General features: G+C 39.2%; 1 protein-coding gene across 2 annotated transcripts in view; it reads left to right on the top strand.

Moving 5' to 3' along the window:
- The window catches only part of srbd1 (S1 RNA binding domain 1), an 88528-nt gene that overhangs the window by 52118 nt on the left and 21256 nt on the right, over nt 1-15154 (top strand). For both annotated transcript variants that reach the window (XM_015944626.3, XM_070541972.1), the window contains exon 17: nt 13077-13183. In XM_015944626.3, the coding sequence (XP_015800112.3) occupies nt 13077-13183 (107 nt within the window). The remainder of the gene's footprint in view (nt 1-13076; nt 13184-15154) is intronic.

The following is a 15154-nucleotide window of genomic DNA, read 5'->3' as shown; positions in this document are numbered from 1 at the left end:
TAACATTCGACCACTAAAAGCCATGAATAAAAAAAAGGAAAAAACTTGGGTTCCAGCACTATGCAGCTTACTGCAAGAGACAAGGACATACTATGTAAATCCGGTATTGAACGAGTATTGAACACATACTGAGTATTCCATTGAAGTTATTGTGTACCAGGATAATGCCAGTACAGCTTAAACTGAGGAGTTATACACTCTTACTTCTACGAAAGTTTGGAATTTGATTCCATCTCTTTGCCGACAACTGCCAATTGTACTTACCTCTAGATGGCACCGGTGACCACACGATAAAAAAAATTTTTTGGGATTGTTTGGTAGAAATTAAGATATGGTTGGCAGAAAACTTCCTGTGTCTCAGTGGAAAAAAAAACAGAGGACTGTTGTTTGGACCGAGTGGACATTTTGATTTTTCCAAAATAGACTGCGGTGAACTGAACTCCTATCTGGGTGTTTCCGCAGTCATCCTTGGCATGAAGATGGACAGTGCATACTGCATGGATGCTCATGTGGGTACTGTAGTATCCTCTTCATTTTATCATTTAAGACGTTTGGCTACAGTAAAGCCATTTTTATCTAGACGTGACCTTGAGACTGTTGTTCATGCTTTTATTACCTCATGACTCGACTATTGCAATTTTGTTTTATTTAGTGTAAGTAAGGGTACTGTAACCCGATTGCAGCTTGTCCAGAATGCTGCAGCTAGATTCTTGGACTGCAAAAGAAAGCAGGAACACATGACACCAATTTTGGCTGCTCTCCACTGGTTGCCTGTTGATTGTAGAATTTGTTTTAAACTTCTTTTAATGGTGTTTAAGACGCTGAATGGTGTGGCTCCAGCCTATTTGGCGGAGTTGCTGCAGCCATATGCTCCGGCCCGGTCACTCCGCTCTGAGAACCAGCTGCTGCTTGCGGCTCCTATGGCTAGGTTAAAGTTAAGAGGGGACAGGGCGTTCTCTGTTGCGGGTCTGAAACTGTGGAACGTACTGCCCCTAATTATTAGGGACTCTCTATCAGTAGCAGTTTTTAAAATGAGGCTGAAAACCTAATTTTATGATCTGGCTTTTAATTCTGTGGGTTAGCAATTGTCAATGTTTTATATTTTGTAATTCTCATTTGTGGTTTTAATCATGTCTGTAGTGGTGTATGTTTTATTGTTTTACTCTTTTGTTGTACAACACCTTGGTGGCATGCTCATGACTGTAAGGTGCTTTATAAATAAAGGCTGGGTTGAGTTGAGTTACTGCAGAGGGGTTGAATGAACTATGGTAGCGTTCAGTTTTATATCAGGGATGTCAGTCTGCCTCTGAAGGAGCTGTCCATGGTCTCCACAATGGAACACAGTGGGTGTTTTTTTTTTTTTTTTTTTTTAAGATGGTGGTCATCTTCCCCAGAATCCTTCTTTCGCACGTCTCCTCAACTGAATCCAATGGGCAGCTCAGAACTGAGCTAGGTTTATGAACTAGCTTGTTCAGTCTCTTCCTGTCTCGGCCAGAGCTGCTTGCACTCCAACAGACCACAGCAGAGTGGATAACAGAGCCAACCACAAAGTGATAAAAGGATTTTAGCAGCTGGGAATTAACTTTGAAGGACCTCAGCCTCCTCAGGAGGTGGAGGCAGCTTTGGCCCTTCTTATACAGAGCATCTGTGTTGTTGAACCAGTTCAGTTTACTGTTGAGGTGAACACCCAGGTGCTTAAAGGTATCCAGCACCTCAATGTCTGCTCCCTGGATGTTTACTGGTGAGTGAGGAGGAGTGTTTCTTTGGAAGGCAGTCACCATTTCCTTTGTCTTACTGGTGTTCAAGTGAAAGTGGTTATGCTCACACCAGTCCATGAAGTCCATGATGACTGACCTGGTACTCCTGCAACTGTGTCTTTGCCATCAAGTGAAATGTCTAGTATCCACACATTAGTAGTGGGTGTTGCACTGCCTTCGCTATCTGGGTAAAACACGTCCAAACTAAAGACATTTTGTGTCATCTGAAGAGACACATTAGCTCTGCATTAGAAGTGGACCGATATATTGGTCAGCTGATATATAGGGCCGATATTTCCCTTTTTTATGGAACAACCAATATTTGTCCTTAGTAAAGCCGATTTAAATTCTGGCGCATCCTCGTCCAGCACGGTGCTGTAGCAGAATTAAATTTTAATGTATTAACCCATTCATTAATTTTAATGCATTAATCCATTCATTAATAACATCTGCATCCTAAATATGCAAAATTAAGTTAATTTAGGTGTCTGACTTTAACACTGAACAGTGCAAACATTTCAGATTTAACAGTTAGTTAAATTCAGAGTTGAAAAACTAATTTGGCTTTTGTGCATCAGCTAATGTTATAGGTGACATTTTAGCTTGAAAATAAGGTACAGTACATATCGACCATTGGCTAACCATGTCTTCTACATATCTGCATCTGCAATAGAAAAAACAATATCTGTCGACCTCTACTCTGTATTAGCCTGCTAGCTAACAACTACATTATATTGATGTTTGAATCCCTTCCCGCCATAAATTGTGTGGCATTAGAGTGTTGTTGTCATCTTTGAAATTGATTATTCATGTAGAGGCACTTGTTAAAAAGTAGGCCATGGTAATTCCATTTGAAAATCTCTATCTCAGGAAGAAAAGAGAAGTCATGCTTGTTGTTTTCTAAAGACAAAGTTGATCTTTTCCACCTGATTCCGATCCTTTGAAAACCACAAGATTGGGCTGGATTACCTATCTTGTGATCGGATGGGAGCATCCCTAGTTGCTAGTGGTTTCAGCCATAGCTCCATCGTGTCACCATCCATTCACCTCCTTCCATCAGAAAAAATTTGTTGGTTAATCCTGCCATGTAATGTCTGTAGTTTTCCATAGAGTGTCTACTCAAAGCAAGCCTCGCCTAGCCTAGTGAACTAGACCAAATTCTTGCTTTGCAAAGTTTGGTCTAGGCACGCTCCACTGGAACCTCAGCAGCTCCTACCAGGACTCTGGCTAGCCAATCACAGCTTTCTAGAGGGGTTTCAAACACATAAAGAGCTGTGATTGGTCCATAATGGTGGGCCAATCATAGTGCTCTATCTGCTTAGTGAACAAATCACAGAGCTTTATCCGCTTTGTGGGCCAATCAGGGCACTCTATATGCCTGGTGGGTGGGATGATGCAACAGAGTGAAACAAGAGTATGTCACATTCATTGTCCAGTGGAATGCGGAGATCATTTGAAAGACAACGGTAGAACCCGCCCCACAACCGAGAGCCGTCAGTGGAGCATGGCCAGACTAAATAATACATTTATTTAGTCTGGCTTGTCAGGCTAAGCCTCACCAACAGAACCAACTAACCACTCGCAGGAAATAAAGTGCCTCAAAGTTGTACGCTCATGCTAAAAGACTTTTGCAGATAAAATGTCCTCTAGAATTTTGGTTGGTGGGGAATCAGCAGGTCAATGGGGGTCTATACAAATTTTCTCATTTGTGACAACACAAACTGGGACATTTTGTAACATCTTGTTTTAGACTTTTAATTCCTAAACCAAAAACTGACAGAAAACTTTTGCCTTTTAGGGATTTTGAGGGGAGCGTTTAACCCTCTGGAGGCAGGCGTTGCAGATTTGCAACGTTAAACTTACCTACCTGTTTTCTTTTAAACTCAGAAGTACCCCTGAAGGACTTAGTTGTTCGCCCTTTTATCAAAACTTATTTTGAGCCTCAGAGGGTTAAAGAGGCAGCACAAAATGATGCAAAATGTCAGATTTGCTAAAGTTGGCCCCTTTAAATGTTAAAACAACTAAAAAACTGGAAGCTATTTCTAAAGCAGACATTAAAATGCGTGCTTAAAATTAAAATCTCCCTTTTTCACTAATATAAACAAAAATTTTCTACTTTTTTCTAATTTGGAGATCATATGAACATTTTCGCTCAATCATTAGACGTATATGTATGTATATATACTTTTAACTATTACGTCAATTAGAGAAACCTCATAAAAACATTGTGTTATGCAAATGAAGGAAGCCATAATTTGACAAGTGTTGATAGGCTGAGGTTTGGCAGAGAACTGGTGCTTTCCGTCTGACAGTTGCAGTTTCAGATCTAGCTAAACAAGTCAGTAGCAAATTGCCATCTTCTAGGTAATTTGCAAGGACTTAAATGAGCTGCTGCAAAGTTGTTGCTTCCATGTTGCGTAAGTGACACGGCGTTCACTCCGAGGTCACCCATCGTATCGTTCTGCTTTGAGTGGCAGCAGTGCCCAGAGGGGAGAAAGGTGTCGGCAGCACAGACGATTGCTAGAAGAGTGAGAAATTAATGTTAAACAGTGACTGATAGTTCCTGCTTTTTTACTCACTGAGGCATGAGAAAGAAAAAAACATTAAGACACGATCAGTTGCAGAAACGGCCAAACCTGCATGAATATTGCTCTAATTAGATCACTGATTTGTCAAAGCAGGGGGTTCTGTGTTGGTGCTTTTAACCAAATTATAAGACGGATGAATACCTTTGATTCTATAATGACTGACACACGTGTCAATTTTCCACAAGTTTTTACACATGTGCTAGTGTTTACTGCTATTTTGTATGTAGAAGTTGGGTGAGGGTAATTGCATTTTACTGCAAAAATATTTAGAGTAACAAACATTTATGATTAAATAACTTTATTGCCATTAAAATGATATAGACTTGTTGATCGTAATTTTTAAAAAGTCATTGACATCTTCCACCTACCTTGCAATGAATTTTGAATATCTGCACTGTAGTTCTTCGGCTCTTCATTTGTGTGCACAACTAATCCATAGATCATAAAAATACTTGTCGTTAATCATCATCTGAAAAAAATATGACAGCAGGAGATGGTTTTATGTTTCCAACACCTGTCATGAATGCCTTATGGCAAAATTTCAACTTCTTAAAAAACAATCACTTAGACATGCAGACACATGCACATATGCACTTACACATTGCTCTATAGACTATATAGCACTTTAGAATACACAAAGGCATTAAAAGTCAAGGAGAACATGTACATTTGTTGACCTCGGTGACCTTGATCTCTTAAATTCAGTCTATGTTATTTATTCTCAGCTAATTTTTCGATGTCACCCTTTCTCAGGAGTGCATTAAACACACGGTGAGCACATAAAAAATGAATGAACTCAAGAGCATTTGGCATCTTCATTACCTTGTTCTGATGCCAGCCAAAGTTTGTACCTTGCACGCCCAACAAGAAAGCAATAAGCTGCTAGGAATCATATTAGAATATTGGCTTCTTTATCAACCAGCAGCTGCTTTCTACTGGTTTTATCAACAAGAGTTAACTAAAGCCTGGGGTCAGAGCCAGTATCTCACTGAGCTGCAAACTGCGGGCCACAAATTGAAAACGGCATTCAGATGGGAGTTTCCAAAATATCTTGAGATTTAAAGGGAGACTAGGCAGTTTTAGCTTGCATTTAGCACCCCCTAGTGTTTGTCTAGTAGAACCAAAAGCAAAACTTTTCTTTTTGCTATGCATTTTTCTTTTTAACATCTTAATCTAATAGCTGAAATGTCTCTCCAGCTTACCATAGTTTCTACAGAAGCAGTTCCTCACTAAATTAAACAAATAAGCTGTGTTCATGATTTAAACATTCAGGAAACTTACTGGAAGCAGACTGCAGCGCCAGGTGTGTCAGCTGCAAGTCCAACAGACTGGACCGGCAACTCTGAAAGTGGTATATTCTGGCGATAGGGGCTTGGTGGCCTTTCATTAACCCCGTAAAGGTTCATTTTAACACATAATGGCTCAAGAAAATAAGTTAAAATATGAAAAGGTTGCAGTGAAGTGGTTTTCGATATTTTAATTTCAATATATTACTGGACAGCAGTAGCTCAGGATATAGAACAGGTTTTCCAGTAATCAGAAGGTTGTAGAATCGATCCCTGCTACCGGCAAGTAATTCTGCTGTTTTGTCTTTGGGCAAGACGCTTAACCCACTTTACCTGCTGGTTGTGATCAGAGGGACTGGTGGCGCTTGTGCTCAGCAGCCTCGCCTCGCCTCTGCCAGTATTCTCCTGGGCAGCTGTGGCAGCATTGTAGCTCATCACCATCAACATGTGAATTTGTGTTTGAATGGATGAATGATACACTTTATTGTAAAGCACTTTGGAGTCCCCTGACTTTAAAAGGCGCAATACAAGTGCAGGTCATTTATCATTTGTTTCTCTTGTATCGCCGGAATTTTGATCGTATTCAAAGACACACAATCTCAAAATGTTCTTAGACTTGTTGACATCTGGAACCCTTTCAGTTTAGTTTATGCAGGTAAGTTTGCAATGATCTGCAATCAAATTATGCCCTATTTGATTGCAGATGTTTTAGTTGTCAAACTTCCATAATGCCCCTTTAAACTCAAAGGTACTGAGTCAGAATTGCACCTGGACTACCTTTAAAATATTTACATATCAGCTAATAAGACTTTTAACTTTCTACTCACTGCCACTTTAGAGAGCCTCTATAAAATCTGAATAAAGGTCTTGAACTGGAAAATCCCGGTATCACACACAGCAGCACCAGGTCAAAGCCCCTAAACATATTTGTGAAACTCAACTTGCTGAGTCTAGTTGTTTATTCCCAAACTGACTTGGTTTGTTTCATCTTTCACCCAGCCTAAAATGTACAACATACATCAATAAATTCACCCTATCACAGAGTTTAACTCAGTGGAAAGAGCTTAAATGAAATTTGTTCTTAAATTTTGAAATGATTTTGAAGTTAACTCCGCCCTCAGGCTCTGCGTGAAGCCAAGTTGGCTCCAACATGGCTCCATTTATTCAGCTCTTGGTGACAGGATTCATGTTGTTTTCAGTTTGCTGTCAGACACACGACTTCTGCCATCATTGTCAGTCATCACCTCAGCTTTTAGCAGCTGCTTCGCACCGGTTCTTTGTCCCTCATGACTCTTGAATTCCCCATGAGTGGTCGCTTTAATTCATGGTTATGCTTTCTTTAAGGAAATGTGTGAATCACAGGAAAAGAGATTGTTTCTCAGTGAAATATAGTGAAAAGTTTATTTGTGTTTTTAGTTTTCTGTGTCTTTTTCGCTTTTTATGCCTTTCCCCCTCTCGTTGTGATTGACATGTGATAACTCAGCAGAGTTTTAGTGCTCTTGGTGCAGACAGAAGCACTTTGTTCATTTGTGTTGGTTGGCTGACTTGAGCTAGTTTCTGGCCAGTCCAAACATAACCCTCACAAGTAGGAATCCAGTTCATTGGTTCTGGATCAGGTTCATTTCATATACCTCTATTTATTTCATTATTTCTACTTTGACCTCATAGTACCTTGAAATCTAAACAAATGTATTGTGAAAAAGTCAGACAAAATTAGAAATTAGAGATGTAAGAAGCTGCAGAAGTCAATTGAACCAACTTTTGCTTATCACTAGAGTTTCTTAGTCGGAGTCAGAGTCAGACTACATCTACTAGGCAGTGCTGTTAGTTGGCCACAAAACAAAGTCTTCAGAAACCAGCGTATTAAAATTGAAATAATTTAGTCAGATTCTGCTTTGCAGGCCCTTATTTTGTCCTGCTGGTAGAATGAAGGCTATATTAAAGGCATACTATTCAACTTTTTGATATTTTTAAATTACTTTCTTGAGCCAAAATGTCCTAATAATGACAGGGTTAATGAAACATCACTCAGACCCCTACTGCCCTCTGTAGCCAGAGTACCGCACTTGCAACTTGCCAGGCTGCCACTTGTGGACTTGCATACCTGGTACTGCAGTCTGCTTCCAGCACGTTTCCTGCATGTTTTATATCATGAACACAGCTGATTTGTTTAATTGTGTGATGAATCACTCCTGTAGACACTTAGGAAGGCTGGGGAGACATTTCAGCAGTTAGATTAAGATGTTTAAAAGACAAACGCACAGCGAGGAGATAAGTTTCACTTTTGCTTTGACTACAGATAATTAATAATGGACACTAGGGGGTGCTAAAAGCAAGCTTAACTGCCTAGTGCCCCTTCAAAGAAAGAAGACACATTTCAAAACATCTTCATTGTTTTCAGTATGACATCCACACACTCTTGGCATAGCATTCTGTGTTTTTATAGAGGTCTATTTCAGAGCATTGATTTACCTTGTAAAAAGCACTCAGTCACCCATTTCCTAACTCTCAGTAGTGTAATGGGGAGCTGGTTCAGTCTCCAGCAGTCAATGGGTGTGAGGTGGAAGAACACCCTGGACAGGTCTCAAGTCCATTACAGCAACACACACAGAGACAACCAGTCAGGCAAACACTCAGTCATTCCTAGGTACAATTTGCATTCTCAAATAATAACCTGCAGGTTTTTGGTCTGTGGAATGAAATCAGAGCATATAGAGAAAACCCAAATATGATAACTCTGCACAGAAAATTCACAGCCATGATTTAAGCCTTCTACCATCTTGCTGAGTGGCAGCAGTGCTACCGACTGTGTCACCGTGTAGCCCACTAAAAACAAACAAAACAGCCAACAAATGCTTTTGCACACTGACTGACTGCTTTGACATTGTTGCTTTTGTAGCAGCTGCACAGCTCTATAATTTTAACTGAATGAATACTTGTTAAATACTAGTCATGTCATTAATGACCAGAGTAATTACGGCTGTGATTATAGTTCATTGCTGAGCAGCCCTAACATCTTACCTGAAAATATTGAAAGCGTAATGGTTTATGAAGTGTTTTATGATGAAATTACAGATAACAAATTAGAAAGACACGTTGCACTTGTTCTGGTTTTGCAGATGCTAACAGGATGGCTATATATTGAAGTGTAGCTATCCAGTTGTATTTATTTTTCTCTACGAGCACAGGTACAGTAGGTGCACGTGCAGTTTTGTTCATATCTCAGATTCCTTTATTCTTCTAAAGATACTGTGAGAAAACGAGAGCACAATAGTTTAGGTTCTTATTGCAGGTTAAAGCTCTCACTGCTGTGCACACCTCAAACTTTCTCGTGTGAAAACATTCTCTTCAGGTGTGACATTACAGGTGATTTCCTTTCTTTTCTTTCCTGCTATGTCTGACACTCGTCTTCCACCTAACAGGAAGTCATAAATATTTCAACCCTAGCTTTATGAGAACTCCTCCGTTTTGATTTTTATCTGCAAAGTTCCTCAGGCATTAGCGCCACAAAACCAGGAAGTAAGTTACTCATGAACATAATGTTGAGTTTTTCCTTCATTATTTTTCCAGTTCTTATCTTTTTCTGTTTCTGTTTTCCTGATGTTATTAAAGGTTCCCTCACCCAGATGTCATTATGCAATACAGTAATGTTGCACATCATTAATCTTAAAGTAGCTATTTAGATCACAGAATTACCGCTTATAAAATTTTATTCACTTAAGGTTTATACACTAAAACTGGTTACTTCTGTAACTTGTTTTAGTAGTTGTTATTTTTATATTTCAACAATATAACATTTTGTACTGTTTTGGTAATTATCTTTTGAAAATAAAAACATAAACATTGTCGAGGGTTTCCACTTTTGCATTCTGGTTGCTGTTACCTATTTGTCTCTTCTATTTTTATGTATCAGCACATTGTTTATAATTGTTTTTGTTTGAGTGATGTATTGATTTGCTTTAACTCCTCATTGGATGTGGTTTTATAGAATGCTTTGTCACCCAGAGGCCCATTGCACCACAGAGGACATAAAAATGTGACTAAAATCGTACTTTTACACAACTGTAAACAGTGACTTAGTTCTTTTAGCGTTTTCTTTCATTTTTCTACTTAATTGAATCCAGTGCAATTTTCTCATTCCATAGTTTTGCTTGTTGCAGTCTGATCTGGTTTTTTACCTTGTAACAGTTGTGTATTATTTATTAAAATGTTAAATTAATGCATCACTCATCATGATGGAATGTGACTGTTAGTAAATCAAAGAAAATCTGAAAATGTTGAAGGTGAAAATGAGAAATTCCTTGTGTTCTTGAGTCTCTGTTGCCCCTGTTTGACTCACCCCCACCCCTCTTGTCCTGCCTGTCTTGCTTATTGCTAACAGAGAAGGGTGTGTGCTGGTGGTGTTATCTGTTTACAAGTCGGTATTTGTTCAGAGCTCTATCATGTTACAGGAAACCTCCTGCTGTTCTCTGCCTTGTTCAAACACATGACCCACAAACTCATGCATGTACACACGCTCGCAGTGGCACACAGATGCAATAATCCAACAGTAGTCCAGTTTAGAGTGTCAGCTAATCCTCAGACAGTTGCTGAGACATCAGTGTCCAGCTCAAATTCTTGAATTTAGACGATGTCCAACCAAAAGCGTTTCTTTTCCTTTCTGTTTCCATCACTTTCCTTTCCATGCAATCAAGTCCGTGTTACTCCTTAATAGGAAAAGGGTTCCTGTCCTTTCTGGAAAAATACGACCTGGATAAAATGTTTTATCGAGAGTTCTGAAAGTTCATTTGGAGGATCTTAACTGACTCTGAGCTGCACCGAGAGGAACGTTTAAAAAGTAAGAACCACCATTACCAAGCCAAACCAAACATTCTCCACTTCCTTCTGCAGACCCATTGCCCGTCAAACTACTTTTCTTTTCTGTAATTTATCTTCCTTTTTCTTGCCGTTCAGTCTGTCAATCACTGTGATGAACTTTTATTACTTGCATGTTGAAATCATGAAGTGTTTAAAGATGCAGATGTTTTTGCTTGATTGTGTTTTTTTAAATCCTCTAAAATCAGATGGACAAAATGCAAATGAGGTTAAAATGAATTTCATTTCATTTATTTATAAAGCCCCTTCTGCGAAGAATGCAGACGCCCAAGGTGCTGAACACAACACAATAAAAACATAAAACCATCAGAATAACATATAACAATCGTAAAACCAACATAAAGTCAATTGAAAGAGGAGAGTAAAAGCAAAAAATAAAATCCTGAAAAAGATTAAGAGGCCGGGGCATTGAAACCGGGTAAAATATGCTAATCCTGGACTGCCTCGACAAAAAAAAAAGGGTTTTAAGGTGAGTCTTAGAATTAAAAGTATCTGTAGAGAAGCACGAGTTGTTGACAGATTTGTAGCCTAACAAGCCATCCAGCATGTGTGAGTCTACACTCTGGCCATGACCCACTGAGTGGGAGTTCATTGTGGGGCATAATCTACAGTTGTCTTTCAAAGAGGGTTGGGCCATTTGTATAATTTTTCCCACCGCCAACCGTCAGTCCAAAAAATGACGATGGAAAATGTATTCGTGCATGCGACGTCATGACGCACGAAATCATTTGCGAACACAGAAGAAGCCCAAAAGATGGATATTTTTTATACAAGCGCAGCGCATATGTTTGCTGGAAGTGAAATTTAGAAATTTTTTTTGTTTAATTTTATATTTGTAGTTTGGTTTTGTGACGTATAAACGGCTCATATTAAACACGGTTAAAGTGTTAAAAAGAAGCCTCATCTTTGTTTCCCTGTGGGGCCCACCATCATGGTATTTTATTTAAGTGAAATGTTTTTTTCTGAAGAAAGACTACTGGGTGCTGCAGCTTGTGTGTAATCAAATGTCTCTAGGGAGCTTGCTGAAGAGGTTATGAGGTTCTAGACTTTTTGCCTCAGACAGACCCGTGGATGTTTAAAGGTTGTTCTGGATGAATCTGCGCTCCGCTGACACACTCGAAGCAGGTGCTGAATAACGAGCGCTACTTAAGCCAAAGTTTTAAATCAGGAAACATTTCTCCAAATGAAATAACAAGAAGTCTTCCAGACTCAGAAGAGTTTCCACTTTCCATTCAACACTGCGCTACTGTGCACAATGTTGAGTGCGTCGCAGACACTCTCCGAGCTCGTCCACCGCACGCAGCTTACGCGCACTGTCAGCAGTGAGAGGAGGTGAGAAAAGGCTCAGATGTGCTGATGGAGATCTTTTCTTGATTGTTACCTCTGCGATGTTCTCTGTGCGTAACGTGTAAAATAGTTGTCAATAACAAACTAACTCACGGGCAAACAAATAAACAAATCGCCTCCTGTAAAAAAAACAACCGTAACGGTTCAGCCTATCACCGATGGCCGATTCATTCGTCCCATCACCCAACCCTACTTTCATACTGTCTCTGCATGCTATTGGAAAACAAATACCATGATGTGCTCACCGCTACGGGTGTCAGTCATCTGGGCAGTCTGCCTTACACTGTCCAAGAAGATGCAAGTACATCCTGTTTCTTAATAAAGGACTCAAGTACCTCTAGCTGCTCTTCACTCAAAGAAAAGCCCAAGTCTGAATAGTCCAAAGTTGATGCCAAAGTTGTTTCAAATTAGTCGCCGCCATCTTTTCGCTTAGCCGCACTAACATCACCACTAAACGGATGGAGAGCTGATATTGGAATAACACAATACTGCCTGCTGAGGTTCCAGTGGAGCGTGGCTAGACCTGCAGAGTAGAAATCCTTTGGCTTCTGCTACAGTTTTCTATATTTCCAGGCCAGTTTTAGATTTAATGTAGGGACAAAATTGGCAGTGATTGATTTGGAGCAAGAAGTAACTGAATGTATAGATTTTAAAAAGGGAAGTATGCAGTAGGACTGTTTTAGATCTTAAGAAAGCATTCAAGTTCAACACTGTCAACTATTTAAGACACTGGAAGATTGAGAAGTAGGTTTGCCAAGGTATTGATTAATGAGGTAAAGACCTACAAACTTAAGCTGTTGCAAGTAAATCAATGGAGATCTAGATTTATGATTACATGTGGTTAGGATCAATTTTAGGCCAAATGTTAATTCATTATTAATTCATACAGAGAATCAGAGGTATTAAAATGTGTGTTATTTGCTGATGACACATATATTTTTGTTCTGCTGAGAAAAAAGTATGTATTTTAGTTTGTTGGTTAAAATTATGGAATAGTCTAACAGATGAATTTAATCAAACCGCAAAGCTGAAGCAGGTTTAAAAGAGTGTAAATGCTTTAAATAAATTATTAGAAAAAGGCTGATTTGTTAATAGTTTTAAACAGTTTAGCATAAAATAGTTGTTTTAATTTTTTTATGTTAATTAAACTGAAAGTCAATCAAAAATATGTTTTCTTCTGTTTTGTATGCAAACACTTTTTGTTTTTGTTAAATGTTTTATAGCACGATGTGTCAGCTGGAGCTTTGAAGGCGGCGCTGGATGGAGTGGTGCAGGAGTGTGTGAGCTTTGTTGGGGTGGATATCAACATCTGCTCTGAGACATTGATGAGGCATGTAACACATCACACTATACTCATATTTTATCTAAAAAATCTACTCACGTGGATTTGCCACCACGCCCTTTGTTTTAGTCCTCGGAGAAATTTTCATGCGGCGCTTTTCTTATTTTCATCTGCAAACTTAAAACATCTCATTTGCTATTTTTTCTTGGGTTTAATGCCTGATATTAAGAACCTGGGTCTGCAGAGACAATTCTATAACTTGCATCACAACACATTCTTTTTTCTGAAACTTTTAATCAATTTAGTTTGTGGTTTGGGTCAGAATTACCTATAGATTCATGAAGTTTCTTCCTGATTAATGACCATCTAAACATCAGAAAAACAGAGCAGATGTATGTTTTCACACCCATGCCCTGTTCTATTTTCTCTCCGCACATGTACGGACACACATGCAAAATCTGAAAAAGAGATGGAGCAGGGCTTAGACCTCTGACATACTTTCCCTTTGCAGTCACAACATGGCAAAGCTTCATTCACACTTAGAACAGGCGTGTGATTAATGAACATACACATAAATGGCCTGCCAGCTCTCTGTTTAGACTAAAGCTTTTCACCCTCGCCCCAATTACTGGGCTGACTGGAATCATCTGAGAGGATTAGGCAACGGTACACACACAAAAGCACATGTGTAGACATCAAATCATTTTGACTGGTAGAATGACACACTGCACAGATGGTTGCTGCAGGTTTTCTCAGAAATTACAAATATTTAGGATGTGCAAAATCTGATATATTCACATTTTTAACTTGATATTAACATTACTAATATATATATATATATATATATATATATATATATATATATATGTGTGTGTGTGTGTGTGTGTGTGTGTATGTGTGTGTTTATGTATGTATATATGTACACACACACACACACACACACATATATATATATATATATATATATATATATATATATATATATTTAAATACAGTCAGGTCCATAAATATTGGGACATCAACACAGTGCTAACATTTTTGGCTCTATGCACGACCACAATGGATATCAAATGAAACAAACAAGATGAGCTTTAACTGCAGACTGTCAGCTTTTATTTGAGGGTATTTTCATCCAAATCAGGTGAACGGTGTAGGAATTACAACAGTTTGCATACGTGCCTCCCACTTGTTAAGGGACCAAAAGTAATGGGACAGAATAAGAACCATACATCAAACTTATACTTTTCAATACTTGGTTGCAAATCCTTTGCAGTCAATTACAGTCTGAAGTCTGGAACACAGACATCACCAGACGTTGGGTTTCATCCCTGGTGATGCTCTGCCAGGCCTCCACTGCAACAGTCTTCAGTTCCTGCTTGTTCCTGGGGCATTTTCCCTTCAGTTTTGTCTTCAGCAAGTGAAATGCATGCTCAATCGGATTCAGGTCAGGTGATTGACTTGGCCATTGCAAAACAGTCCACTTCTTTCCCTTCAAAAACTCTTTGGTTGCTTTTGCAGTATGCTTTAGGTCATTGTCCATCTGCACTGTGAAGCGCCGTCCAATGAGTTCTGAGGCATTTGGCTGAATATGAGCAGATAATATTGCCCGAAACACTTCAGACTTCATCGTGCTGCTTTTGTCAGCAGTCACATCATCAATAAATACAAGAGAACCAGTTCCACTGGCAGCCATACATACCCACGCCATGACACTTCCAGCACCATGCTTCATTGATGAGGTGGTATGCTCAGGATCATGAGCAGTTCCTTTGTCTCCATACTTTTCTCTTCCAGTCACTCTGGTACAAGTTGGTCTTGGTCTCATCTGGCCATAGGATGTTGTTCCAGAACTGTGAAGGCTTTTTTAGATGTTGTTTGGCAAACTCTAATCTGGCCTTCCTGTTTTTGGGGCTCACTAATGGTTTACATCTTGTGGTGAAGCCTCTGTATTCACACTGGTGGAGTCTTCTCTTGATTGTTGACTTTGACACAGATACACCTACCTCCTGGAGAGTGTTC

Source organism: Nothobranchius furzeri, chromosome 12 (genome assembly GCF_043380555.1).
Source record: "Nothobranchius furzeri strain GRZ-AD chromosome 12, NfurGRZ-RIMD1, whole genome shotgun sequence".
Classification (NCBI taxonomy): Eukaryota; Metazoa; Chordata; class Actinopteri; order Cyprinodontiformes; family Nothobranchiidae; genus Nothobranchius; species Nothobranchius furzeri.
The sequence above is the reverse complement of the archived record's forward strand: the minus strand, read 5'-3'. Positions and strand labels throughout refer to the sequence as shown.